The 26824-nt window shown below is 50.0% G+C and overlaps 2 protein-coding genes across 18 annotated transcripts in view; one reads left to right on the top strand and one right to left on the bottom strand.

The window, feature by feature from the left end:
• Positions 1–526: 526 nt before the first annotated feature.
• TMEM130 (transmembrane protein 130) lies at positions 527–25553 on the bottom strand. 3 transcript variants are annotated; one of them, XM_081299863.1, is made up of 9 exons: positions 25490–25553; positions 24999–25182; positions 13646–13951; positions 11643–11802; positions 6409–6575; positions 5761–5845; positions 4189–4391; positions 2189–2301; positions 527–1849 (listed from the first exon to the last, which is right to left on the bottom strand). In XM_081299863.1, exons 3-9 carry the CDS (start codon positions 13947–13949, stop codon positions 1661–1663), a joined length of 1221 nt encoding a protein of 406 aa, XP_081155989.1. In that variant the 5' UTR covers positions 13950–13951; positions 24999–25182; positions 25490–25553; the 3' UTR covers positions 527–1660. The 3 variants fall into 3 exon arrangements, with proteins under 3 accessions (XP_081155989.1, XP_081155990.1, XP_081155988.1); XM_081299864.1 differs by lacking the exons at positions 24999–25182; positions 25490–25553 and adding an exon at positions 19195–19593; XM_081299862.1 differs by lacking the exons at positions 24999–25182; positions 25490–25553 and adding an exon at positions 19195–19414 and having other exon boundaries at positions 527–1813.
• Positions 25554–25591: 38 nt separating this feature from the next.
• The window catches only part of TRRAP (transformation/transcription domain associated protein), a 135477-nt gene continuing 134244 nt past the window's right edge, over positions 25592–26824 (top strand). For 14 of the 15 annotated variants that reach the window (XM_081299852.1, XM_081299851.1, XM_081299849.1 and 11 more), the window contains exon 1: positions 25592–25749. The gene's annotated coding sequence lies outside the window, so the exon portion shown is untranslated. Of the gene's footprint in view, positions 25750–25813; positions 26187–26824 lie in introns of those variants that run through there. The other variant, XM_081299853.1, reaches the window with a different exon arrangement.

Below are 26824 nucleotides of genomic sequence, written 5' to 3'. Positions count from 1 at the left end.
GTTAATGCAGAACCCCAGGTCCCACTCCAAAGCTCTTCAATGCAACTGTCACTGAACAAGAGCTCCCGCAATTAACTATGAACATCCCAACTGACAGCATCACAGAGACCAGAGGTTCTGACACTTGCCCATGCTCTGCAGTCCCTGGGGCTTATGAAAGCAGGAGACAACTCGCCTCCCCAGGTCCCGATTCAGGTGTGCGGTGGTGCCTAGAGATCTGCGTTTCCAGCCACTTCCCAGGGGTGGCCTAAATTCCCTCTCAACTCTAGCATCCACCTGGGATCTCAGACCGGACTGTGTCACCAGAGGACATGGATCCCCCCCTCCAGGGATCCTAATGAGCTCCAGTCATTGCCCATCACCACAGAACACAACGGAATGTCCCACTGGATCTGAGTACCACCCTGGCCATTTGCAAGGCCCCAACATCCGCGCATGAAAAAGAGATTCTGCCACACCCGGTGTGCTTGGTGATATTCAGAGCACTTAAGCTTTATTTGGGGAGGATGGCAGTGTTTCATGGGAATGAGCTGCAGGACATTGTGAATGCTATTTTTAGCACAAAGTCTGAGAGCAAACGGTCACAGCAACAGAACCCTACCCCCACGGTCCTGCCCTTCCCTCCCCAACAGGTGCAGGCTGCCCCTGGCACACCTGGACAGTTGCACCTGGGCCTGATCATCATCTCCCTGGGCACCTGCTCTGTCTCCCCCAGGTCACTAGGCTGGAGGGGAGGAGAGGGGGGCTGTAAACCTCCCATTTCTTCCTTCTCAAGGTCACCTTGGGAGCAGCTGGATAGGCAAAGTGCACCCTCTCCAGACACACACTGGGAACCCAAGTCCCCACCGGCTCCATCTCTCCTTTTGCTGCAAGGTTTTCCCTCAATGGACATTGAACTTATGGGTCTCAATAAACAAAAGAAGGTGAATTTATAAAGCACTCTGTACTCAGGAAGTGTTCTTCCTTCTCCTACTCCATCCCCAGCAAGAAAGTCAGGGTAACATGGCTCATATTGGGATCAGGGAGCTTCAGAGACAGCACAAATGGAGAGGCCAGACCCAGGAGCTACAAAGGCTGAGTGGGTTGTGGGTTCCAGTTCTAGTTCAGGTGCCTCCCAGCAATGGAACAAATAAATAGAGAGCAAATTATCTGTGATGCCCGTGTGACACGTATCTCTCTCTCTCTCTCTGTGTATTCCTCTCCACGACTGTACCCAGCTGTGATCTTTTACTGTGTATCCTAAGCCACCTGAGACCTCCTTCCTAGCCCTCTGGCATCAGCCGGGCTGCCCTGGGGAGGGAAGCATGAATTCCTAAAAGAAGGTAGATGTACCAACATGAGAGGAATGGGTGAGTGGTAACCAGATCCACCTGGGAGAGTCAAAAGGGAACATGCCAAGTGTCAAAGGTCCCGCTTGGCAGAGGGTTGGTGGGGAGACTAGAGCTATGGCAGTAGCTGGACTGTACAGATGGGAGAGTGGCTGGGGGTGGGGTGACTGAGAGGGGCTTGCAGCAATAGCTGGACTATACAGATGGGATGGCTGGCCTGGGCAAACTGCCCCCCCCCACATGAACTCCTCCTGCTCTGTGACGCACACCACCCTCTTTGAGGTTCCCAGTTGGCAATTGGTTAACACTGAGTCAGGATAGGCAGGGGACGCTCACACAGTGTAAGTTTTGACAGACTTGTAGAGGGGCGGGAGCAGACCGTTGTTCTCTCGGACAATTTCCAGGTACTCAGATGGAGTCTCCAGCAAGAAGGGCCCACAGCACATCTGGCAGCAGCACCTGACCCCAGAGGGCGGCTCCGGGTTCTTGTCAGACATGGGGGAAAAGTCAAAATCAGCCACCTATAGTGAACAAAACCCCACGGGTCAATCACCACCCACTGGGAGTCCCTAGGTGGCCTTAAAAGCTCAGCAGCCTAGTGGCAATGTGCACAGACATGCTCGTCTGGCACTACATATACTGTGCAAAAGGTGGCATAGAAGGAGGTAAGTCAGGTGGGACACCAACTCACCAATTTTGCCCAATCTATAGATACCTCTTTGGCACATCATCCCAAACCCCAGGGCCTTGTTCTAATATCAGAACCCCCTCCAGGCATCCCACTGGCTCCCCAGGCCCACTCCAGAGATCCTTCCCAGGCAGGGGCCAATGGTTCAGCTTATAGTCTACTGAGCACCCACCTCCACCATGTCCTTCTGCTGAGTGGCATTCCGCAGGGTCATGTACATGATGAAGGCCAGCATCACAGTGATAAGTGTAGCACATGGGAACGCAAAGACAGCGGGCTGGATGCCTGGGAGTGAGACAGCACAAGTTATGGGGCTGGGTAGCTGCTGCTGAAATGGTGGTTCTCTCATAATGCGGAGAGGAGCTGACCTCCAACAGTGATCTTACGTACACATATCCCAACTATACAACCTCAACGAGCAAATCTAAGACATGATAAAAAAACAAATTGAGATGCATGGAGGTTTTAAAATATGCCCACAAGTTATTCAGGTCACTTCTGAGAGGGTAACATAGATTCCCCACCCTTGAGTGTTGGGCTGGACTCAGGGACCGGCTCCTAGTGTACAGCCAAGGACAGAATGACAGCACATGACTCCCAAGTCTGAGCCATAAGAGACATCACCACTTCCTCCTTGATCTCCTGGGTGACTTGCTTGGGGGAAAGGGAACCATGTTGTGGGAACCTCTAAGCAGCATTGTGACCTCTGCTGCAACCTGTCTCATTCTGGAAGTCCTGGGTTTACCCACCAAGTCTATTGCTGGGAAGCAGATGGCAGAGTAGAAAGAACCCAGTGTCTGCAGAGGTGGTCCTGGGTTTGATTCCTGGCTCTACCCAGGATACCTGACACTAATGCTCATTGATGAGGCTGCCACAGTGAGGATGTGAAGATGTAAGGAGCAAGGATGTGCCCAGCACACAGTAGGTCATCAGGAAGTGCGGGTTCCCTCTCACTCTTCCCCCACCCTCTGCCATGAGGCTCTGTTTTCTAGGAAAATATGGCATGATTTCCTGTACCACCGTCTTCTCCACAGAACTTAGGGGTTCTGGACACCAACCACCCATAGGGGAGGCAGCAGGGCCCAAGGCACCCAGTGAGGCCCACAGGTCAGCCAGGGCCTGGAGTAGAGCACTACATCTTCTCAGGGATTCAGGGGGTGCTGGGGAGGTTGGAGCAGGCAGAGACAGTGTTGAATAGACTTACAAGGCCAGCCTTGGGGACAGGCATAGCTGGAAGAGTTTGGAATGAGCTCAGAAGCCCCGAGACAAACTCCTACTCCCACAGAAGAGTACTGGAGCAAAAATCTGTGTTCAGATTCACACTGAACTCCAGCTCTGGTTTCCCCTTTTGTAGTACTGACAATGGAACCAGGTGGGGCATCTGAAAACCGCCCCTCAGGGTCCTAGAATCCTACTGTCCCCTCTGTGTAAGGATGCACTTTCCTGAGGTCCCAGAGTTCTCAACCACACTTGGCACTTTTTGGGTCACTCATACTCCCTGGAAGACACCACAGCCCTGAGAGCCGGGCAAAGTCACTGTTAGGGATACTGATTTTAGTGGTGGCAATAGCACCAGGGCAGAGGGTGGGGGAGAAGGAGGGAACATTGGGATGGTGGGGGTCCACTTAGTGCAGGAGCATTCATGTCAGGGACACGTGTGGTTGGTAACCTGTGGGAGGGGTGTTAACAATGGTGGTGATGAGAGTTGACATTGAGGGGTCCTAGTCGGCCCAGTAGAAATGGTCTTGGTCCAGTGGTCGGTGGTGAAACACCATCCAGACTGGTGTTCATAGAAGTGTTTGGGGACAGAGATGCCTGAGGCAATCTGGTGGGAATACTGATGGGGTTGTTCCTATGATGATGATGACGGTGCTGGAAGAATTGTTAGGTGTGTGTGTAATGGGGGTAGTTGGCTTGGTTTGTTTAGTGGTGCAGATGTTGACGGTGGTACTGGTAGAAGGATGGGTGCTGGTACTGAGATTGGTAGAGTTGGCTGCTGAGGGTTTTGGTAGAGTGGTGATGCTGGTATTGGCATGTTGGTCAACAAGGGTGTGGCTGGTTGTTGATGACCTTGGCAAGGTCGGCCTGTAGGAGCATATGGGTGATGGTAGCAAGGTGGGCAGGATCTTGTCGCCTACATGGTGCTGCAGCAGGACAGGAGGTGTCACTTACTGGAGGGCCACACCTGGATCTTGTGGTACTGATGTGTCTTGCTGATGACATTCTCAGCCCGGATGCTGAAGCAGTAGTCCCCAGGATCGCGGAAGGTGTGGGTCAGATTGTAAGCTGTGCTGGCCACAGACACGGGGTGGCACTCTCCTTCCTCTAGGGGCAGGCACTCGGGCTTGAGCCACCAGCACATGGTCAGAGGTGGGCTGCAAGGGAACGGGGCAGGTTTTGAGATAAGGATCAGCAAGGAAGGAGCTCAGACCAAGTCCAAGAAAAGCCAGGAGGGCATGAACTTCGATGTCCTTTCCAGGACAGGATGCCAAGCCTATCCTGGTCCCAACATCCCATATTCCAGGGGGGTATGATGATACAGAAACAATGGACCCCCAGGGGCATTCAGGCTAGTGGGCTGAGACCTGCCGGTCCCCCCTTGTCCACTAAGTGAGGAATGCTAAGTGAGGCAGAACCGGGCATGCTCTGGAAGCACAGTGGCACAGGGAGCTTGTTTCCAAGGGTTGTTTCCGAAGCACAGGGAAAGGACCACATTCTGAACTAGGAGGTCAGGGGAGGCTTCCTGGAGGAGGTGGTGTTTAAGCAGGATCTAAGGCATAGCAGGCCTTTGAATAGGATGTGACCAGTCTGCTTTATCTGCACAGCACCGTCTCAGATGCTAGAGAATGCAAGCCTATTGGAGAAATGTCAAAAGAACATTCCTGGCTCACATACTCACAGCCCCTCAAAGGTCAGGGCTGCCCAGTGACTCGGAGGCTGAGACAGGAGGATTGCAAATTTAAGGCCAGCCTCAGAAACTGAGCAAGGCCCTGTCTCAATTTTTTTTTTTAATGGGGGAGTGGCTAGAGATGTATCTGAGTGATAAAAGCACCCTTGGCTTTGATCCCCAGTACCAAAAATAATATCAGGCTGCCAAATGCCAACCTCAATGGCTTTCTACTCTGTACTTTGCTCACTCTGCCTGGCCTGGCATCCCTCTGATATGTCCCCGTGTGGGCACACGAGTGCTCAGAGGGCTGAGTCCTGATCACTGACCTCTGCCTCTCTCTCTCACTCAGTGGCCCTAGGGAGGGCAGCTTTGTGGAGAACACGCACTCAATGTCTCCAGTCTCCTCACTTTCTACAGCCTCAGTCTCGTTCTGCTCTGGCCAAGAGCCCTGCTGGGGGCTTGCTCGTGACACGTTGCTGGGATGATCTGCTTCTGTTTCCGGTCCCCCCTTGTCCACTGCTGCAGACAAACCTTGGGAAGTAGCATCTCTCTTATGCACTCTCCCAACAGCTTCCAGAACAGAGCCTGGTGCAAAGCAGACTCCTCCCACATCTGCTGGCTGGTGCAAGATCCCTGAGGCCAGAGGGTGCAGCAGGCTTTCTGGGAGTCTGTTGCTCATCCCTGGAACTCCAAGAAAGGAGCTGTGCCCATGGCTGTCCCCAGAGCACAGCCAAGGGGCAGAGTGGAACCATCCTTCCATAAGCCCTCAGACTTGGGGCCTTCAGGGGATGGAGCCTCTGTCAAAGTGCAAAAGGGTCACAGGGCACTGGCAGTGCACTCTAGGGTTCACTCACCTCCCCAGGAAGTTCAAGGTCACTGTCATCTTTTGGAAGGTCTGAATTATGGTGGGCCCCAAAACCTGGATGCCTCGAAGGGTTTCTGTAAGGAAAGAGGACCCCGTTGGACTCAAAGGCTGAGGACTGCTGCCAGGGGCTCCCAGACCCACCCTCTCCTCTCCTCTGTGTCCCAAGGGAGGGTCACAGATCTGTCCAGGACACCTCCCCTGTCAGCAGTAGGTACTGGGGCCAGCTCAGAGAGAGGAATTCAGAGAAGCAGGCACAGGCCGGCTCTCCTGCTCACTGCCACCGAACTGTCACTTGTGCTACAGGAAAAGCACCACCCAAAACCAAGAAATCCACTGGAAGTCGATGTGATCAGGCAACAGGGAGCAGAGGGGATCTTCCAGCTCTCAGCAGACGTCTGATCACAATCAGGCTCTGGGGGCAGGAAGACCTGGGCTCAAATGCCAGCCCTGCCACTGAGCAGCCTCGGGACCCCAAATGCAGCCTTGGGTGCCCTCACCTGAGCGGGGGATACCAGTGGAGACTCGCAGGGGGTGTGGGGCATGAGGGGGCGCGATGGGCATCCAAGCTCAGGCCAACGACAGCAAGGGTCCCTGTGATCCGGAGGGCAGAGGAGTCCAGGGCTCCTCGGGGACCTACCCTGCAGCTTCAGCGAGGCAGAGAAATCACCCGTCTTCTGCACAATGCCGTTGGTGGCGTCTGGCTTTGCCTGCTCCCACTCGGCCACCACCTTGAGCTTCACAGTGAAGGTTCCAATAATCGAATAGTTATAATAGACCACGGAGTCTTTGGTCACCATCTGGGTCCTGGAAGGACAGGGAGGAGAGAGGAAGAAGATGGAGGGTCTTTTCCCCTTCCTATAACTCAGAGGAGATTTGTGGGCTTGTCAGAGTGGGGGCAGCCAATGGTGACATGTGGCTACTGATGAGGACACCGGTCATCCCAGCAGCAGCCCCTTACTCCTCCACCCCCAGCCAGCCAGGGCGTGAGGTCCGCTGGCCCATTTCACAGATATAGAAACTGAGGCCAGGGAGGACAGGAGCAGTCCCACCTCACCTCCATTCCTCTGTGTAGGGCTCTGATGTGAATGAAAGGCCGTGTGTCCTCCAAGAAGTAAACGGGGGACAGACACTTGGCCTCATGCTGCACGGGGACAGCTGTCGGGACCTCAGCACTTCCACCCGCCAACCATGTGAAACCTTCACCAATGAAACCCCAACTAGAAGCCCCAACCCCCAATGTCCGACTGCAGATCCCTTTTCCTGCCAAGGGCCAGGAAATCCACAGTCCGAGTTTCACCACTCGGTACCGTGTCCGTGTTGATTCTAGCAACTCCTGTTCCAGTTTACTGAGATCGCACAGAACGTCCACTTCTGTTCCTTCTAACACTTCTTTTTTTTTAATATTTTTTTTTATTTTTAGTTATCGGTGGACACAACATCTTTGTTCATATGGTGGTGCTGAGGATCGAACCCGGGCCGCACGCATGCCAGGCGAGCGCGCTACCACTTGAGCCACATCCCCAGCCCCTTCTAACACTTCTTTGATGTCTAAAGAGATGATCCCATAATCTCTCCCCTTTGACATATTAAAATGATGAACTAAAATAATACAGTTCCTCTTTTAGTATTCTAAGTAACTCTTGACTTTGATGCTTTTCAAACTAGGATGTACAAAAGATAACATAACCTTGGGCCATAGTTACTTTTTTTTTTTTTGTATCAGGGATTGAACTCAGGGGCACTTGATCACTGAGCCACATCCCCAGCCCTAGTTTGTATTTTATTTAGACACGGGGTCTCCCTGAGTTGTTTAGAGCCTTACCGTTACTGAGGCTGGCTTTCAACTTGCGATCTGCCTACCTCAGCCTCCCAGGCCACTGGGATTACAGGCGTGCGCCACCGGGCCTGGCATGGATTTTTAAATACAGTTATTTATTTATTTTAGTTGTAGACGGACACAATACCTTCATTTTATTTATTCATTTTTATGTGGTGCTGAGGATTGAACCCAGTGCCTCACACACACTAGTCAAGCACTCTACCACTGAGCTACAACTGCAGCCCCCATAGTTACGTTTTTTTTTAACATTTATTTTTTTAGGTGTAGATGGACCCAACACAATGCCTTTATTTTTATGTGGTGTTGAGGATAGAACCCGGGTCCCATCTGTGCTAGGCAAGCGCTCTACCGCTGAGCACAATCCCAGCCCCCATAGTTATGTTTTGATTAAAGGAAATACAGATAGAGCCGGGCATGGTGGTGCACACCTGTAATTCCAGCAGTATGAGAGGCTGAAGCAGTAGGATTGCAAGTTCAAGACCAGCCTCAGAAACAGCAAGACCCAGGGCCAGGGCTGTGGCTCAGTGGTAGAGCGCCTGCCTAGCATGTGTGAGGCACTGGGTTTGATCCTCAGCACCCCCAAAAAGTAAACAAATAAAATAAAGGTATTCTGTCCATCTACAACTATTTAAAAATTTTTAAAAAGAAAGAAAGAAACTTAGTAAGATCCTAAGCAACTTAGCAAGGTCCTGTCTCAAAAAATAAAAAGGTCTGGGGATGTGGCTCAGTAGTTAAGCGCCCCTGGGTTCAATCACCAGTACCAAAAGAAAAAAGAAATACAGATACATTATGGGGTAGAGTATACACTGGGCATCTGTTTTCACATGAAATCTACAGCTTGGAAGGACAGGTGGCTCCTGGGCTGTACCTCTGTAAGGGTCTGATGACTGCTCTCTCTTTCCTCTGAAGATAAAAGGATTTGGTGACAATTTCAGACATGTGTGACTCTGTTGACTCTGGTGTATTATTAATTTAATGAAGTGATGTAAGATAAAAAAAATGGCATGTAGTTTCCTAGTTTGAGCTGTGTTAGTTTTGTAGACTAAATCAAGAGAGTCTCTATCTTGGTTTCTGCTCTGGAGGAATTTATATCATAACAGGATATTTAATGGATCTTTGAAAGCCTAAAATACCTTGCTAATAAAGTCACCTGATTTGTTGGTTCTTAAAGATAACTCTTCAAGTCATTCTAGTAATTTACATTTTCCTAGGATATCATTCCATTCACTATCATTTTAAAATAGATTAACATGGAGTTTTGAATTAAACAAAGTAATACCTTACACTTTAAAAAATTAGTATTACTATACCCATAGTGATCGCTACTTTCAAATCCTTGATAGGATTTTAAATTCGTGTGTGAATGCACACTTTCTCCTTTCAAGAAATTAATAATAGCTGGAGATCTCCACACTTTATTTCCTCCGCCCCATCTTTTGCAAAAAAAAAAAAAAAAAAGAATTTATCAATTCTGGTTTTCTATTTCTAATTTATCTTTTTGTATTTTGATAAATGTCAATTCTTTCACTTTTTGTATATGTTTTTTCCCTTCTAAGTCCTTGAGTTGAATTTTTTTAATCTTCATTTTTCCTTAAAAATAATCACGAAAACACTAAGACTATGCATTTGCCTCTGTTTATAACCTTGGAACAGATATTCTCTTAGGTTTGTATGCACAATGTTCCCCTCCTCACTATTTTCTAATATTATCTCATCACAGTTTTTTTCAACTTAAAAGGTTTTTGTTGTTGTTGTTGTTGTTGATAGTGATGATGCTAAGTTCAAAACAGAGCCCTCCCTGAACATGCCAAGCACTTGCCTTACTACTGAGCTAAACTTCCAATCCCCAAGAATCATGTTTTAAAATGTCTAATTGGTGGGGTATCTTTGTTTGCCCGAGGGTCCTTCTGGATAGTCTAACGATACTGAGTGGTGAAACTTGGACTGTGGATTTCCTGGCCCTTGGCAGGAAAAGGGATCTGCAGTTGGATGTTGGGGGTCGGGGCTTCTAGTTGGAGTTTCTTTGGTGAAGGCTTCATGTGGTTGGCAGATAGAAGTGCTCAGGTCCCGCCAGCTGTCTCCGTGCAGCACGAGGCCAAGTGTCTGTCCCCCATTTCCTTCTTGGAGGACACACGGCCTTTCATTCACATCAGAACTCTACACAGAGGAATGGAGGTGAGTTGGGACCTCTCCTGCCCTCCCTGGCCTCAGTTTCTGTATCTGTGAAATGGGCCAGCTGACCTCAAGCCCTGGCTGGTGTCCTTATCAGTAGGCACATTTAGGGTGGAGGCTTTGGGTCACATGGTATCACTTGACATGGAGCTTGAGGTCAATCACCTGGGTAGTCAGTCATTCCTATGCAACAGAACCCTGTTATGGAATAAACTGTGTCTCCTCTAAATTCATATGCTACAGCTCTAGCCCCCAGTGTGACCATATCTAGAGATAGAGCCTTTAAAGAGGCAATTATGGTTAAATGGAATCACAGGGTCTGTGATCCTTCATATTAGATTTCATCATGAGCTATTATACTCATACGTATGGCTTAATAGGGTCTCAAAAAATAAAAAGGTCTGGGATGTGGCTCAGTAGTTAAGCGCCCCTGGGTTAATCCATGGTTAATCCCATATTAAACCATACCTATGAGTCTAATAGCTCATGATGAAATCTAATATTAAACCATTATTCTGAGTCCAGTAGGTCATGTGAAACTTTCTGGGCAATTATCCAACCTTAGCATGGTCTTGGGAACCCTCCATCATCAAACCTGCAATTGGTGTCAGAGGTTGGATTAGTCAGTGTTCTGTTACTGTATCAAATAATATCAGAGATGATCAGCTTATAAAGAGAAAAGATTCCTCTTGGCTCACAAGCATGACTGGTTGGCCCCACTGCTTTGGGCCCATGTCAGCCCAGTATATCATGAAGGGAGCACACAGCAGAAAAGGCCCATTTGACTTATGATGGGGTGAAAAGAGAAGAAGGGGCAGGATCCCACAGTCTCCTTCAAGGGTATGCCCCTGATTACCTAAGACCTCCCACTAGGCTCCACCTTTTAAAGGTTCCACCACCTCCCAACAGCACATGCTGGGGACCTTTGAGGGACATATCAGACTCAAACTCTAGCAAAAGAGACGATGTTCCTGCGGAGGACAGTGCTCCCTCCAGCTGAGCAAGTCAGTCTCAGAAGTGAGGGCAGCCTTGCGGATGATGGTTCCTTCTAATTTTAGAGTTCACTAACCTCCAAGCTGGTCTACAACTTTTTGTGCATTAGGTTTGTGAGCAAAAAAAAATCTTTGTGAACTTCTGGTCTGTACTGTGATTGGAATACGAAGCTTATACATTTTCTTTTAGGGGATGTTTGGCATTTTAGGTTATAGAATGTGATTTTATTTTACATATTTGTAAATACTCATACATTATTTTGTTTTTAGGTCCAAAGTTCTGCATAGAAACACAACAATTTTTTTTCAAACAGTGTTATGAAAATCCTCTGTTGCTACCTCAGTCGTCTCTGAAATATCAAAGTCAGAGTGTGGAATATTAAAATCTATGATGTGTGTGTGTGTGTGTGTGTGTGTGTGTGTGTGTGTGTGTGTTCCCTTTATTCTCCTCTTTCTGGGTAATTTCCCTAACAGGACCTTCTTTCTTATATATTTTGATGCTGCAATACTCCCAGAATAAATTTTCAGGGAAGACACTACAGACCTGAGCCTTTGCAAAATATATAAAGAAGGCCCGGTTTAGGCTTGGAGCCCATCAGAGTCAAATGGGGAAAAATCCTACCTACCTTGACCTTCCTTAAGGGCTGTGCTGGGCACAGATGGCCCCCCTCTATTGGGCTGCAACATGTCAAAGGCAGGACCAGCAACCACTTCATGAACATCCCTGGGACCCCAGGCCCGACACAGAGCAGGTGCTCAAGAAAGGTTTGGTGGATGAGTAAGGAGCATTCTGCACAGGAGGGATAGCAGGGCAGGCACTAAGGGACCCCGACTACCACCCACGCCTTTGGGACGTTAAAGACTTACCCATCTCCGAAGTCCCAGCTGTAGAGAAAGGAGGCTGTCTTGAAGAAGTTGCTTGGGTCATGAAGGAGGAAGGAGACTTTAAGAACTGTCTTGGTGAGGTAGGAGCTGGGCCAGGGCAGGGAGGTGTTCTGGGCAACCACGATGTTCCCCACGAGGAACTCTGGGAGAAACAGAGGAAAGGTGAGTCCATAGAGGGACTGGGAAAGAGGAGATTGGGAGTTGCTCATGGTTAGCAAGCAAGGCAGCCTCTCCCTACCTGGACCTTCTGTCTTTCAGAACTGGGCGGGAAGAGGGGACCTCACAGGTGCCTGAACACACAGGCATCCACGTCGTCCCCCTGATGTATGGATACTCACAATATATGCTACATACATAGCTTGCACTCCTGTCTCCCTTTCACCGGGAACCTGAACTTCCTGGCACAAAAGATGCCCGGGAAGTTCAGGCTTTGAAAGAAACTTTGGGGAAATATAGTCAGCTGTCTGTATCCAGGGGTTCTGCATCCACAGGTTTAACCAACTCTGGTAGAAAAATACTGGGGGAAAAAATGCATCATTATTGATGGATGGCCTTTTTCTTTCCTTTGCATTATTCTTCAAACAACACAGACTCACACTTCATAGCATTTCCGTTGTTCTGGGTATTAGAAGTCATCTAGAGATGACTTAAAGTATACAGGAGAATGTGTGTGGTTTGTGTGCAGATACCAACCACATATATAAGGGGCTTGAGCACCCACAGATTTTGGTATCCATGGGCATTCTGGAACAAATTCCCCCAAAGATACTGGAGGGCAAATGCATTTCAAAATGTTAGATGAAATTAGAAAAATGCATAATTCTACAGATTGCATCTCCATACCCAAGGTTCTGGGCCTGTAACCCCAGCAGTTTGGGAGGCTGAGGCAGGAGAATCAAGTGCTCAAAACCAGAGTCAGCAACAACAAGGAGCTAAGCAACTCAGTAGGACCTTGTCTCTAAATAAAATACAAAATAGGGCTAAGGATGTGGCTTAGTGGTCCTGATTTCAATCCTCGGTACCCCCCCCCAAAAAAATAAAAAATAAATACAAAATAGGGCTGGGGATGTGACTCAGGGGTCGAGTGCCCGACTTCAATCCCTGGTACCTCCCAAAATAATAATAATAAAAATAAAAAGAATATGAATAAGAAAAAATACAACTTATTGGATTGGTTCTACGATTCTGTGCTTTGTTTTTTTCTATGTAATTTAACGAGAATGCAGATTTACCCATGACACCGCAAACTTACTGTAAGGGTGATTATTTCAATACATTTAACCAGTCCCCTAATGGTTGCCCACTTAACTCCTTTATATCTTCTTTTTAAAGAGAGGCAGAGAGAGAGAGAGAGAGAGAGAGAGAGAGAGAGAGAGAGAGAGAGAGAATTTTTTTATTTATTTTTCAGTTTTTGGCGGACACAACATCTTTGTATGTAGTGCTGAGGATCGAACCCAGGCCGCATGCATGCCAGGCGAGCGCGCTACCGCTTGAGCCACATCCCCAGCCCCTCCTTTATATCTTCTTATAAACACTACTGCAATGAACATCTGAGTGCATAAAACATTGCCAAATGGAGGGTTATTTGTTGAATATAAATTTATTATTAGATTATAAGCTGCAAAAGAGCAAAAGGCCCAGAACCTCTTGGACAGAGAGAAAAGAGAGAGAGAGAGAGGTGTAGTGAGAAGAATCAATAACAAATCACTAAATGCAAGACAAGAAGAGCTTATAACCATTAATATATATTGATTAGCTGTTCTCCAAAGGATTGTTTTAATAATTCCCCAGGAGTAATATGTTCTGTGAGTGCTTATTTCAGCATAGCTCTGCCTGCAGAGGGTATTAGTATTTCCTGACCCTTTTTAACTCAACGGACAATAGAGAAGGAATCCACGGGTATAACTGGTGTACTAGTGAGGTTGCATGTATTTCTCTGCATCAAACACCTGAAGGCAAATTCATATTTCAGGAAAGATCCTCACCTGTGATGGGCAGGACAACAAAGTTCCTGGCCACTGGCTGGCACATCCAGCAGTCAGCAGCAGTAACCCAGACAGAGACGGGGAAGTCCCCAGGCACATTGCCCACCACGCGGATGATCGAGCTGAGATCGCTCTCCATCTTGCCAGTGAGCACAAGTGGGGTGTGGATCCAGTGGAAGCGGTAGAGATGGGCATCAGTGGGCAGTGCCAGGCTGCCATTGTCCTTGGCCACCAGGCTGGCTGAGATGGTCACCTCTGCTCCTGTAGTGGCAGGCCCGTCGGTGGTCAGATTGAGTTCATACATGCCTAGGAGCCAAGAAACAGATTATGGAAGTAGGCAAAGGAGCCCCTCAGCTACCTTTGGGAGGGCATCCATGCTCGCAAAGTGGAACCCCGCTATTTGCAGGGGACATATTCCAGATCTGCCAGTGGATGTCAGAAACTGAAGACAGAACCAAACCCCACAAATGCTTTTATCCCCCCTATTCATACATACCTATGATAAACCAACGTATAAATTACACACAACAAGAGATTAGCAATAGTAACTAACAATAGAGTAGAATTAACCAGGGACAGTGGTGCACACCTGTAATCCCAGCCACTTGGGAGGCCCAGTTAGGAGGATCACAAATTTGAGGCCAGCCTGGTCAACCTCACAAGATCCTGTCTCATGGCCAGGCATGGTGGCACATACCTGTAAACCCAGAGGCTCAGGAGGCTGAGGCAGGAGGATGGTGAGTTCAAAGCCAGCCTCAGCAATTGAGCAAGGCCCTAAGCAACTCAGTGAGATCCTGCCTCTACATAAAATATAAAAAAGGGCTGGGGATGTGCTTCAGTAGTTAAGCGCCTCTGGATTTAATCCCCAGTACCAAAAAACAAAACAAAACCCTGGGTTCAATACCCAGTTCCACATACACGCACAGAACTTTTTATATATATATTAGTTGTAGATGGACACGATACCTTTATTTAATTTATTTATTTTTATGTGGTGCTGGGGATCAAACCCAGGGCTTCACACATGCGAGGCAAGGGCTCTACCACTGAGCCACCACCCCATTCCACACACACAGAATTTTAACAACATACTAAAAGTTATATGAATGTGGCCTCTCTGCTCTCAAAATATACTGTCCTTATCTTTCTTGTGATAATGTGAGATGACGCAATGCTTATTTGAACATAGGATCAGGCTACTGTTGATCTGACGATGCATCAGAAGGAGGGTTATTGAAAAAGACCATGCAGGAGGACGTCAGAGAACTAAAACCTTGGAAAGCAGAACCAGGGATAAGGGGGACGACTGCATTTTATTTTACAGGTGGGAAACCTGAGGCTTAGACGGCTTAAATGACTTGCCTGATCCAGCAAATTCATTGTCAAACTGGAATTCAAAGCCAGGTCCAGCTGACTCCAAATCCCAGGCTTTTTACAGCATCTTCAAGTTCATTTTCCTTTTGTGCCAGTCAAGGGCTTACAGAGCATGTGGATGGCTCAGCCCAACCAGGGCAGACTTATACCTACAAAGTGACTGCCACTGCTTGTTACAGGAGGGGCCAGCAGAGCTGCCCCTGTAGAATAACTGCTGCCAAGAAATGCCTGCATTTCGCCAGGCGCAGTGGTGCACACCAGCAATCCCAGTGGCTGGGGAGGCTGAGGCAGGAGGATCGCAACTTCAAAGCCAACCTCAGCAAAAGCAAATGCTAAGCAACTCAGTGAGACCCTGTCTCTAAATAAAATACAAAACAGGGCTGGGGGTGTGGCTCAGTGGTCGAGTGCCTCTGAGTTCAATCCCTGATACCTTCCCCCCACTCAAAAAAAATGCCTACATTTCCATTCTTTGGACTACACTTTAAGGTTGAACAAAATTCAAATTTGGAAAACAAAGTTGAGTGAAATTCATGGGCATTGTCCCAAATCATTTTTCTTCATGTATTTTAGACAGTGGCAAGATATTTTATATAAACAGGTAAGATATTCAAAGTAAGCTTTGCCTCCATCAGAAAAATAATGCATAGGCATCAAGAATAATAGACATGTCCCGTTATCCTGCTTCCCGAAGACAATAGCCGTTGTCACACTGTTGTCCTCACGTATCTTTCTCGCGCATGGAAGTTTTTCCGGTCATAATCACTCTGCATGCAATTTTGAAGTCTTTTATTTTCACAGGACAATATATCCAAAGCATGTCTGTGGTGGCAGTAATCTCAATTTCAATATTTGCATGATAATCCCTCCAGTAGGTTTTATCTTACTTCACACCACTTCACTCTTACCAATAGTGCTACTGGACATTTGGATGGAGTTTAAATTATTCAAATTTGATTGCTTAAATTTAGTTAAAACTAAGAGTTCAGTTTTTCAGTCACACCAGCCACATTCCAAGCGCTTACCCGTCATCTGTGGTTACCGGCCACTCTCAGCTCAGGTACAACAGAATATTTCTATCCTTGGCCAGACTTCTCCTGGCCAGCCCTGGCCTCATCCCTGTAGCTTCTCTCCCCTCACTCTCCTGGGGGAGGAGGGGCCAGCTATCCCTAGAATGGATCCCAAGTCTTTGCCATTCAAGCTCCTCCCATCTGGCACATTCCTGGCCTCTCCATCCCTACTCCATCCCATTGCTTAAAGCTGGCATGCAGCCCTGTCTGGATTCCTTCTCCACCCTGGTCCCTGGTCCCTAGCGTCCAGGACCACCCCAGTAACAGTTTCCTGCACAATCTGACCACATGCTCACAGGGTAGCCTCAGCATGGCTCCAGATTCACATCTTGGAACATCTGTACTGTGGCACTTTAATTTTTGCAAACATCCCTCCCCCCCCCCCCCACACACACACAGATGGACACGATATCTTCCAGAAAGCCTTTGTGTACCCTCAGGCCCCAGTGCTCTCTGGACAGCCCGAGCTTATCGCTGTCACACACCATAATGAATGAAGGTTCCTTCTTCTCCCCCAGTGTACTTTGAACTCCTTGAGAGCAGGGGTCATCCCCATCTCCTCTGTGCTCAGCAAATTACTGACTGAGTGACGCCTGGAGAGTAGGTATGGCACAGGGACCAGCCCACCTGGCACTGCCCCCAAGGACTGTTCATCCAGGTGCTACCAATTGAGCCCCTTCTTTGTATGCTACCTCCGAAGGTGCTGGGAGGACCCAGAAATGCAGGACATGTGCCTGGCCTGGGGGAGCTCACCCCTATTGGTCTCTCAGCAAAACTGGGAGGTGAGTTTGTCTTCAACTGTGCCCCAGTCACTCCCACAGCAACATTACCTGCCTCCACTGGGGACTTTGGCTCCAACCTCTCCTCTCACCCAAGTCCCACATTCCCTTTTCGAATCTCTTTCCTTGAGGGCCATTTCTTGAATGACAAAGGCACTGGAGTCAAGATGCCAAGGTCACGTCCAAGGAAATACTGGCACTGAAAAGGGGACCAGTATTGTCTTAACCCCAAAGAGAGAATTCCAAGCATGGTGGTGGAAACTTCCCCAAGAAAATACAGTGTGAATATTACGTGGAGGACCAGAGATCTTCAGGAGCTATTGCTGCTGCCCAGGACCACCCAGCAAATCTGCACCCCAGGGCTAGGTTCTAGTCTCCCTCCCTCTGGCTGGAGGCAACCAGGCCCAATGGTGCAGAGGGCACTCAGATGGGAGGCCACCTCCTTCCTTCTCCCTCTGGCTCCTGCCACCCCCCATCTTTTGCCTGAGAAGCACAGACTAGGGAGAGGCTGACAGGTGGCAGGGACATTTTGCTGCATGCTAATGGCCATCCTGCGTCTGCAGTGAGATGGGCGCCTGTCAGCACACTGCGCAGATCCAGGAGGGCAGCCGGCAGGGACTGGGAGGAGGGAGGGGGGGCAGGGAGGGGCTGTGGCCACTGCAGACATGGCTGCAAACACTGGCTTAACTCACAGCAGCCCCCACCTGCTCTGCCAGGGCTTTTGGAGGTGTCTGTTGAAGGCTGAGCCAAGTACAGTTGAAGGAAACCAAGCCCAGGGGCTTGCTGCTTGACCCATCCAAATCCATCTTTTCTGGTTTGAGTACAGAACTGCCAGGAGAGGGCTTGGGAGCCACACTAGTTCCCAGGTGATCCATGGTTAAAGTGACCAAAGCAAAAATGAAAGGGGCAACTGCCCCCAAAGCTGAGCCCTGGAAGAAATGCTCACCCACCAGCTATCCAGGGCCTCCACTTGGGGGGTGTACATTTTCCCACAATACAGCATGTGGGGCCCCAGAATATTCCAGAAAATGGCTATATCTGCCCTTTCACAGATCACACGTAGACAAGCCAAAATACCTCCCTAAGTCTAATAACCTGTCATGATTACCAGTCCAATACATGGACTTCTGAGGCATAAATCCTAGTTTGGATGCATCCATCAAGCTGATCTCTAATGGGTGGAGGAGAAGGTATGTTCCCCACCTCCAGCCTCAGCTACTGTTAATTTTGACTCTATCAAGGATGCAATTGGCCAGCCTAGGAACCACATGTATTTCCAAATAATTTATTTTATTTTTGTATCAAAATTCATTTTATTTTTTTAATGTGTCCAATTTCTAGACACATGTAGCCCGAGTGGATAAGAGACTCAATTTCTGTATGAATTTCCAAGGGAAAGCAAGTGATCCCGTCCAAGCACAATTTCCCCAAATTCTCCTAATTCATGCCTAAGACATAGGTTCTTCTTACCTTTTGGCTTTTCTTCTACAAATGTGCATTAGATTCCTTCCTCTCCCTATCACTCTTTTATGGGTGAGGGCTACTGAAAAATCTTGGTATTCCATTTGTGGCCCCCTACCCCCATAGCTGCCCACGTTCCACCTGTCTCTCAGTTCTCCAATCTGGGTCCTTTTATTGATTTCACAATGTGTTGGAAGGTTGGAGCTGGCCTCTGGATGGTGGGCCCTGAAGGAACCTGTCAGCTGGGGGTCCATTTTAGAAATCACTCCCAGTTAGGAAATGGCAGACTGGCCTCCTGGGCTCTAAAATCTCATCCCTTTACCCACAAAGCCAACCCAAGCAAGGTGAAAACCTCCCTAGATCAAGGTGGCATCTTAAGGCAAAGACGCAGCCCTGTAGGCAATCTGTCAGTGCCCCCTGGGGTACTGTGGCGCAAAGACCGCCCGGGCCCACCCCGGCCCACCCGCACCCGGGCCCACCCGGGCCCACCCCGGCCTCTCGGCGTCGTCCTCCGCTCCCCCTCGCTCTGTGGCGCCCGGGGATGGATGGAAGCGCCGGCCACAGCGAGCGCTTCTCAGGGCAGGCCGACCTGAGGGTGGAAGCAAGAATTGAGGGGCACGGGGAGTCCCGTCGAGTGCCCGGGAGACTTCTGGGGAGAGGGGACAAGGGAGAGAGGGGAGAGAGTCCGGCGCCCTACCGGCCTAGACTCCCAGACGGCTGCGGTGGCCTCGAGGGAGGAGGGAGGAGCGCGCAGGGCTCAGGGCACCACCTCCGCAGCAAGGCTTGGGCAGCCCGCCGGCGAGGGACCGCCCCGAGCCCCGGGCGACCTGCGGCTGCGGGGACAGGGACGTCCGGGCCAGCTCCTTACCTGCCGCCACCCTCGCTGGGGCTAAAGGCAGGAGGCAAGCGAGCCAGAGGATGCGACCGAAGCGAGACCAGACCGCGGGGGCCATGGCGAGGCCTAGCGCTGCCGGAGCGCGGAGGGGACGAGGAGGGAGCCGGGCTCGAGCTCGGTAGCCTCTCCTCTGGGCGCGCGTCACGGGCTGTGCTGAGAGGTGCGGGCGCCGCGCTCGCTCGTCCTCGCCTCGGGACGCTGTGTCGCTGCGCGCCGCCGTCCAGTCCGCCGCGCGACCCCGGCCCCCGTCAGCCTGTCCTCGGCGCCGCGCCCCCTCCCCGCGTCCTTCCCCACAGCGGCGCCCCGGCCTCCCCGCGTCCTCGCCCCTCCCCAACTCCGGTCCCAGTCGGCTCGCCGCAACCCTCCCTCCCTGTCCTCTCCCCGCATCCTCTCCTCCCGAGTCCTCGCCCCCGCACTCTGACTCAGCGTCCCCAGATGCGCGCACCGCGCAGCAAAGCCGCGCGCAGGCCCCGCGGGCCTCCCCAAGAGCCTACCTACAGCACTCTCGCCTTTGGAGAGATCGTTCTTCATTCAGAAAACGTTGCCTGCTGCTTGTCAGCACTGGGCACTGGAACCGCCTGGAACTCCTCCTGAGAGAGGGGCCTGAGCGCACAGACCCTGCATCCGGTCTAGTACCCCCTCTTTGCTCCTATTGTAAAGCGGGGCTCATGCTCCTACCTGGGTCTCCCGTCACTTGGTTGTCATTGAAAGCCTTGCGAGGGTCAGACATGCACCATAAAAGATGATCACGACCTATGCTCTTGAAGCCTAAGTAGGTGCTTCCCTCTACCAGCACAGGGCAGACCAAATCTCCTGGGAGCCGCCTGGGGCCTGATAGGCCCGTGGTCTCACACCAAGCCTAGGAATCAGGAGACTTTGGGTTCTCCTGGGGTAGGATGATCTTGGAAAAGTCACTTTCCTCTCTGTGCCTAAGTCTCCTTTTTCTTTAAATTAGGGTTAGTCAGAGTGTTGACCCCCTGAGAGTGTTGTAAGGTGAAACACAGAACAGTGCTTAGGAACACAGTAAGCATCCAGTTAGTATTGGCTGTCATCCTCAGAATTGCTTAAGGGCTTGGGAGAGTTTCACTTATTCATCAGGAATTTGAAGGGATTGAGAAGGAAACAAAGGTAAGGCTAGAGTTTCAGATATTTAAAACTAACATGATACAAAGGTCTGGTTGTGACTTTTAAAGTATACTAAACAGAATAAGATTTATTGTTTTATATATATGTAACTTTAATAATTCTACAATGGCCACCTTCAAGGCCACCCTGAAGCTGAAATTGAAGCGACCCTTTGTTTAACTCCCTGTTTGCCAGTATTTTCCACAGGCATCTCTCTGGGCTCTCTCAGGACTTGTTTGTTCCACCTCATACAAGCTGCACAGTTAGCTTCTTCTCCAGGCCTGCAGGGGCAGTCTGTGGAGAAAGGACAGGAAGTCCTCTCAGAGAGCCAGTCTTTCAACTTTTAAGTGTAGTTGTCTAGAAATATAGTCACACGTCATTTTAAATTTTGTAGTAGCCGCATTTTAAAAAGAACAAAAAAGGTGAAATTAATTCTATTGCCATATTTTATTTTATTCAATATATACAAAATATCATTTCAAGGTGGATACAGTGGCGCTTGCCTGGAATCACTGACCTATCTATGAATCTTCCTGCCCCACCCCTTTGAGATGGTGTCTTGCTATGTTGTCCAGGAAAGTTTCAAACTCCTGAGCTCAGGTGATCCTCCTGCCTCAGCTTCTTGCATCACCACAACAGACTTTGAAAGCACAGTTCTAAACTGTCTGAATACAAATGCATCTTGCTAACCTAAGAGTCATAGCCCCATCCCCCACCCTGCACAGGCCATATTTATATCCTGTGAGGGTGACTTTGCCCCTCCTTGCAGCATCCTTGCCTATATTTAGAGCATGTGTCTGTATGCCTAATGGTTATAGTTTGGTGCCAAGTAGATGCTTGCTGAATAGCTGAAAGCAAAAGCTGATGCTCCTTTTGCTCATCTCCCAAAGCCTTGAGCATGACCCAGTGAAAGTTCATTTGGATGACCATGAGAGTCTCCCACATGCTGGCCCCTTTGGTTGTCTATGCTGAGACCATCTCATATGACCCCCACGGTGACACACAGGTGCGATATCCTTTCCCCTGGCAAAGTGAGCATTGATCAGAACAGACACGGATAGCAAACTTAATGGGGTCTGACATCCACAACAGCAATCACAGACCCATGGACAGACTAGTTATGGGCAGTAAAACCTCATTCCCTTGGGTCAAAACAGCTGTGGCCTGTTTTGACTCATTAAAATTTCTGGGTTATGGAAAGTTCTTTGACTTCTTTGATGTCAATTCCTCCTTCTTTCCATTAGCAGAGTTTATTTGAGCAGATAATGATTTAAAATTGGGAATCACTTAGTATAAGGAGAGGTTTGGAGAACTCCATCCAGGAATGTGGTCAGGCAGTACTTACAAACAGAAAAAAAGAAGTGTGTCCAGAAACTGCTTCACAGGTTACAGTCAAGCATTTTGTAGAAAGTAGATTTCTATAAATTGTTCAACATTTTAAAATATTTTCCCCCTTCACACAGTGAGAGACTCACATATGTACTCACACATATCTCTTAGCTTGTCTCCACTATCTCCCAGCAATAAGTACAGAGGACATTTTAGACAAATATTTGGAAGTTTTATATCCAGAGTGAAGATGGCAATTCTTGTTGATGAGAATCTTCCTGAAGAAGGTTACTTACAGTCTGTTGGTTCTAGTGAGCTGCTATAACTCACCTTTGATATTGGAAGAATAGTAGCCCTAGGGTTCACATTCCTAACAAATCCTCATTGTCCTCTCCTGGAAATGTAGCTGTGGGAGGTAGGCATTGGTGACAATGACCCCAGATCAGCTCCTGAGGGATGCTTTTGGAGCTAATCTGATAACAGCTTGGAATGGGGTTCCAGGAGATTTCTTTGTTAAATTTAGCATGGTTTTAGGTCTGAGCCTCAGCTCTCCCATGGCAGCTGGACTTGTCAGATCTCAGGCCACCCAGTTACACTGTTGAAACCCATAAGAAGGACTGGGGATATAGCTCAGTTGATAGAGTGCTTGATTTGCATGCACAAGGCCCTGGGTATGATCCCAGCACCAAACAAACAAAAAAAGAAAAAGAAAGAAACCCCCAAGAGATCTTTGGAGGACAGGGTGCTGGAATATGAATACATCACAGTGCAAAGTTCTTTGCAGAGGTGAACCTCAAAATGGCCAGCCTCCAGGAAACCAAACATGTAAGGCAAAGGTAACAGGAGACTCTAGCAGGGTTCAGGCAATTGAACCCAGGGGTGCTTTACCATTGATCTACATCTGCAGTCCTTTTAATTTTTTTTTTTTATTTTGAGAAAGGGTCTTGCCAACTTGCTGAGGCTGGCTTTGAACTCGTGATCATCCTGCCTCCTAAACTGCTGGGATTATAGGAATGCACCACTGCCCCTAGCTGATTGGCTCTTAAAAATGTGGGCAGGGGCTATTGCTCTGACTCACTCCACCGTGGAGACCATCTATGCAGATTGTGCCCACTGGAGTAGATATTTGGGGGCTCCTGAAATTATTTTTTTCTTTTTTTGTGGAGTTGGGGCTTGAGCCCAGGACCTTGCGAATGCTAGGCAAGAGCTTTGCAGGTATAGTGAGTTCTGCTCCCTGCCTCTTGATTTCTTCTTTTTAATGCTTCGGTTGATCCATGCCCTGTAGAGGGCATCGTTCCAGACAGGGACCACATTTGCTTATTAAATGTGAGTTTGGATCTCTACTGTCTTTCTAAGGCCCATGTATTAAAGGTCTGGTCCCCAGCATGGTGATATTGGGAAGTTATGGGGACACTTTAAGAGGTGGGGCCTAGTGGAAGGTCTTTGGGTCACTGGGGGTGTGCCTCTGAAAGGGACAGTGGAACCCAGGACTCTTGGGCTATCTTGCCTTCTAGTTACAAGGTAAGTGGCTTTGCTCCTCCCTGTACTCTGGCCATGATCTGCTGCCCCACTACAGGCCCCAAAATAACAAGGGCCCACTGAACATGGACTGAAACTTCTAACACTATGAGCCCACATAAGCCTTTTTTCTTTATGTAAGTAGGTTATCTCAGATATTTGTTAGAGTGACAAAAGAGCACGTTATGGAGTGAATTGTGTTACTCCCCCCTTCACATGTTAAAGACATAACCCCAGTGTGACTGTGTTTAGAGAGAGAAAACCTCTAAAAAGATAATTCTGGTTAAATGAAGTCGTAAGGATAGGGCCCTAATCTGATAGAACTGGTGTCCTTAAAAGAAGAAGAGACACCAGAGAGCTTGCTCTCTCACAGAGGACAAGGAGGAGGTCAAGTGCATACACAGTGAGATGGCAGCTAAGAGAACAGGCCTCAAAATGAAGCCTACCTGTTAGAACCTTAATCTTGGACCAATCTCCAGACCACTTTTTCTCTGTTCCTACTTGGAGCACAGGATGGTGTGAAATAAAATTCTGTTGTTTAAGCTGCTTGCTCTGTGATATTTTGTTTTGATAGTTCTAGTTGATGAAAGACAACATTGAATGGGCAACGGAAATGCAATGGTAAACAAAGACAGAAAAAGAACTTACTGTCCAGGAGGGGAAACATGATAATTTCAATTGTAAGGCTATGGGAAGGGAGGGGAACAGTATTATGGGAGACAATTGAGTGGGAAGGGTTTCCTTATATTTTCCCTTAAGGAAGGCCTCTCTGAGGAGAGGGCTTCTGAGTTGAGCAAGGATCACAAGGAGCCAGCTTTGTGCCTTTGAGGGAAGAACATTCCGGTCAGGCAGGTTAACTGCAAAAGGCCTTAGGCAGGAACAATGTGGGTGGGTGTGAGGCACAGCAATTCCACAGTGGCTGCACAGTGGTTCCACAGTGATGCAGGAACACTGGGATGGGAGGTGACAGTGGCTAAGGACAGGGAGGAGCTAAAATGCCTTTGCAAGGTTTAAGCAGAAGGGCCACGTGATTTACCTGATAGGGATGCAGCTGATACTGTCCCTAACCTCCAATTCAGGAGACAGACAAGAAAACTGACAAAAATCATAACAGTGTGATAGGTACTTTGATAGAACTCAGGCCTCAGGAAAGTGAGGGAATTTCTGCTCTGTCAGGGTCTTTATAATATGCAATTAGGCTGAAATTTATCAAAGGGTGTTATCTGCCCAGATTTTTCTATCTGGTAAAAAATATTAAAACAGCCTTAAATTTTAGGCCCTCAGATTTTTCAGTCTTTTTTCCCAACTTTGAACCTCCTACTTTGAGGGGTAGTGGTGGAGGGAGCATAGGGGATTTTACTTGCAAATACAAGGGTGGGGTTGGGGGTGCAGAGTGGAATAATTAACTCTAAAACATTCACTTACAGTTCAGTTGCATCTTGTTTTGTGACAATAATAAACTAGAAAAGAACTTGCTTTCAAAGGGACATTTTCCTTCAAGGTGTCTGATGGCTTTGCAAGCTCTAATTACTACAAGATGTGAAATCTATCAGTTTGGGCAAGGACCACAAAGATTCCCCTGGGGGAGTGATAAACCAGTAGGGAGAGTGTAGGCACAGGAAACGAAATGGGGATTGGAGGTGGTGGAGTTCAAGTCATCACTTTCAATCTGTCCAACTAACTTGGGTAACATGGGTTACCAGGTACAGCTCACCGTTCAACCTCTCATAGGTGGAGGCTCTAAGTGAGACTGGACAGAACTTTCCCCTTCCAGGCACCTCTTGGTCTGGTCCATGCCACCTCACCTGGGCATCAAGCTGTTCCTCCCCACTCTCTGGCCTGGCCCACAGCCTTTCTCCCTCCAGTTTTGCCCTGGGTGGAGAGCATCTGTTCACCAAATAGGAGCAGATAGAAAGTGGTCCTTTGCAGTTCAGCTCAAGGAGACGCAGCTGCAGAACAAATGGGCCTTTCTGTGGCCCTGGTGAACACCTGCGGGCAAAAACACCAGGGCTTGCCTTTGCTGACAGTCTCCATCTAGCTCCAACCTTCCCAAAGCCCCTCCTTGCCTCCTCCCACTTCAGCGCGTTAAGAAGGATCCCAGGAAGGGAGGGGGATGGGGAAACCCCGCCCTGCCTGCCACGCTCATTCCAGCGGTAGATTCTACCGGGGACGACCGTTGCCCACTCGGGAAGCCCCTCGGGGTCCCGCCGCCCCAGCAGCCGCAGAGCATCCCCCAAGCCACAGCCTGGCTCCAGCGAGGAGGCTTGGGGACACAGGGAACCCACGGAAACTGCACCTGGCTGCCCCTCTGTCCGTGCTGGCGGCCCCGCCCCGCCCCACAGCGGAGGTTTAAAGGGCCGGAGGGCCCACTCGGGCAGCGGACGCCCCACCCCGCTCGCAGGCCGCACCCACTTGGGGGCGGTGCGCCGAGGCCTAGTTCTCCGTCGGCCCGGCGGCCGCTTTAAGCGGGGGCGGGACTGCGAGCAGCCGAGCGGCGGCTGCGAGGGCTTCGCTGGGGCGCGGGCCCGGCTGCCGGAGGCCTGCCGCCGGGGTCGGGTAAGTGTTCGCGGGGGGCGGGCGAACGGCCCTGGGAAGCGCACGCGTTCCGTGGCCGTGGGGGAGGCCTTTGAGGCGCGGCGACTCCGCGGAGGGGTCTCGGGACGTGCTCGGCTTCTCCGGGACCCGCGGAGCCCACCCCGGGCGGCAGGGCCCGGGGCGACTCAGGCCCCAACCGATCCTGGCCCATCCTGGAGCAGGCAGTGGGAGGCGCAGGACTAGCGGGTGCGGGGATTGGCCCTCGGCGCTCGCCGTAGCGCGGCCTGGAAGGCGGTCTCTGAGTGTCCGGGGACGGCGACAAAAAGAGGGAACCCAAGGGCCGTTTGCGACCAGAGATCGGGCAAGAGATTAGGGCAGTGTCCCCCAGAGGCGTCTCTCGGCCAGCCTGGCACCTCTGGGCCTCCACGCAGGCATCGGGCCCGACGCGGAGAGTGAAGGTAGCGGCGACCACAGCGCCCCCTCCGGCGCGGCGGCGCCGCCTCAGGCCCGGCGCGGCGGGAGCGTCGTCGGCGGGACGGGGCGGGGCGGAGCGCACCGCCGCGCGCTGCTTTGCCCCTGGCGAGGGCGCGGCGTCGACCCTGCGCTTTCCACCTGGCCCTTGCCTGGTTCCCCGGCCTCCGGAGCCTCCCAACTCCAGGCGTTCCTCCACGTCAGGGTCTCGCGGGAAGAGGCGCCTGGCTCTCCCTCCCGGACCTGGGAAATGGCAGGGTTGATAAAGAAGGGACTGCAACTTTGGAAAGTCTGGGCAGGACCGGGGGGCTTCGTAGGCAAGGAGAGGGCGTCACCCGGAGTTTGGGGTTTCTTGGGGCGGGGATGGGATGTGCGGCGTCGGTGTTTGGAGGTGGGAATGCGACCTGAAAGGGGCCAGCGGTTGTTGAGTCGCCCTGCAGGACTGACAGACCCCTCGCCTTGGTGCCCCTAATGACGTTTCCTGCCCTGAGCTGGGGATTGGGCTGTTCGTAGCCGAGGGCTTCCTTTCGGCCTCGGAGAAGTGTGCTTGCTGTCTCTGAGTGGCCAGGAGGGGCTCCTTGGTGTCCCGGTGTGCATCTCCATCTGTCACCTGCCAGAGTGTACC

This window comes from Spermophilus citellus, assembly GCF_964194105.1.
Source record: "Spermophilus citellus genome assembly, chromosome: 6".
NCBI lineage: Eukaryota > Metazoa > Chordata > Mammalia > Rodentia > Sciuridae > Spermophilus > Spermophilus citellus.
The sequence above is the reverse complement of the archived record's forward strand: the minus strand, read 5'-3'. Positions and strand labels throughout refer to the sequence as shown.

Bases quoted from the DNA above. Each gene is read 5' to 3' on its own strand.
- TMEM130 (XM_081299864.1), bottom strand. From the start codon at position 19,279: ATGGCCCCCGCGGTCTGGTCTCGCTTCGGTCGCATCCTCTGGCTCGCT. The intron at 5,846-6,408 runs GTAGGTCCCCGA...CTTTCCTTACAG, and splicing joins TGCCTCGCTGAAGCTGCAGG to AAACCCTTCGAGGCATCCAG. The intron at 2,302-4,188 runs GTAAGTGACACC...TCTCACTCCCAG, and splicing joins GATCCAGGTGTGGCCCTCCA to GCATCCAGCCCGCTGTCTTT.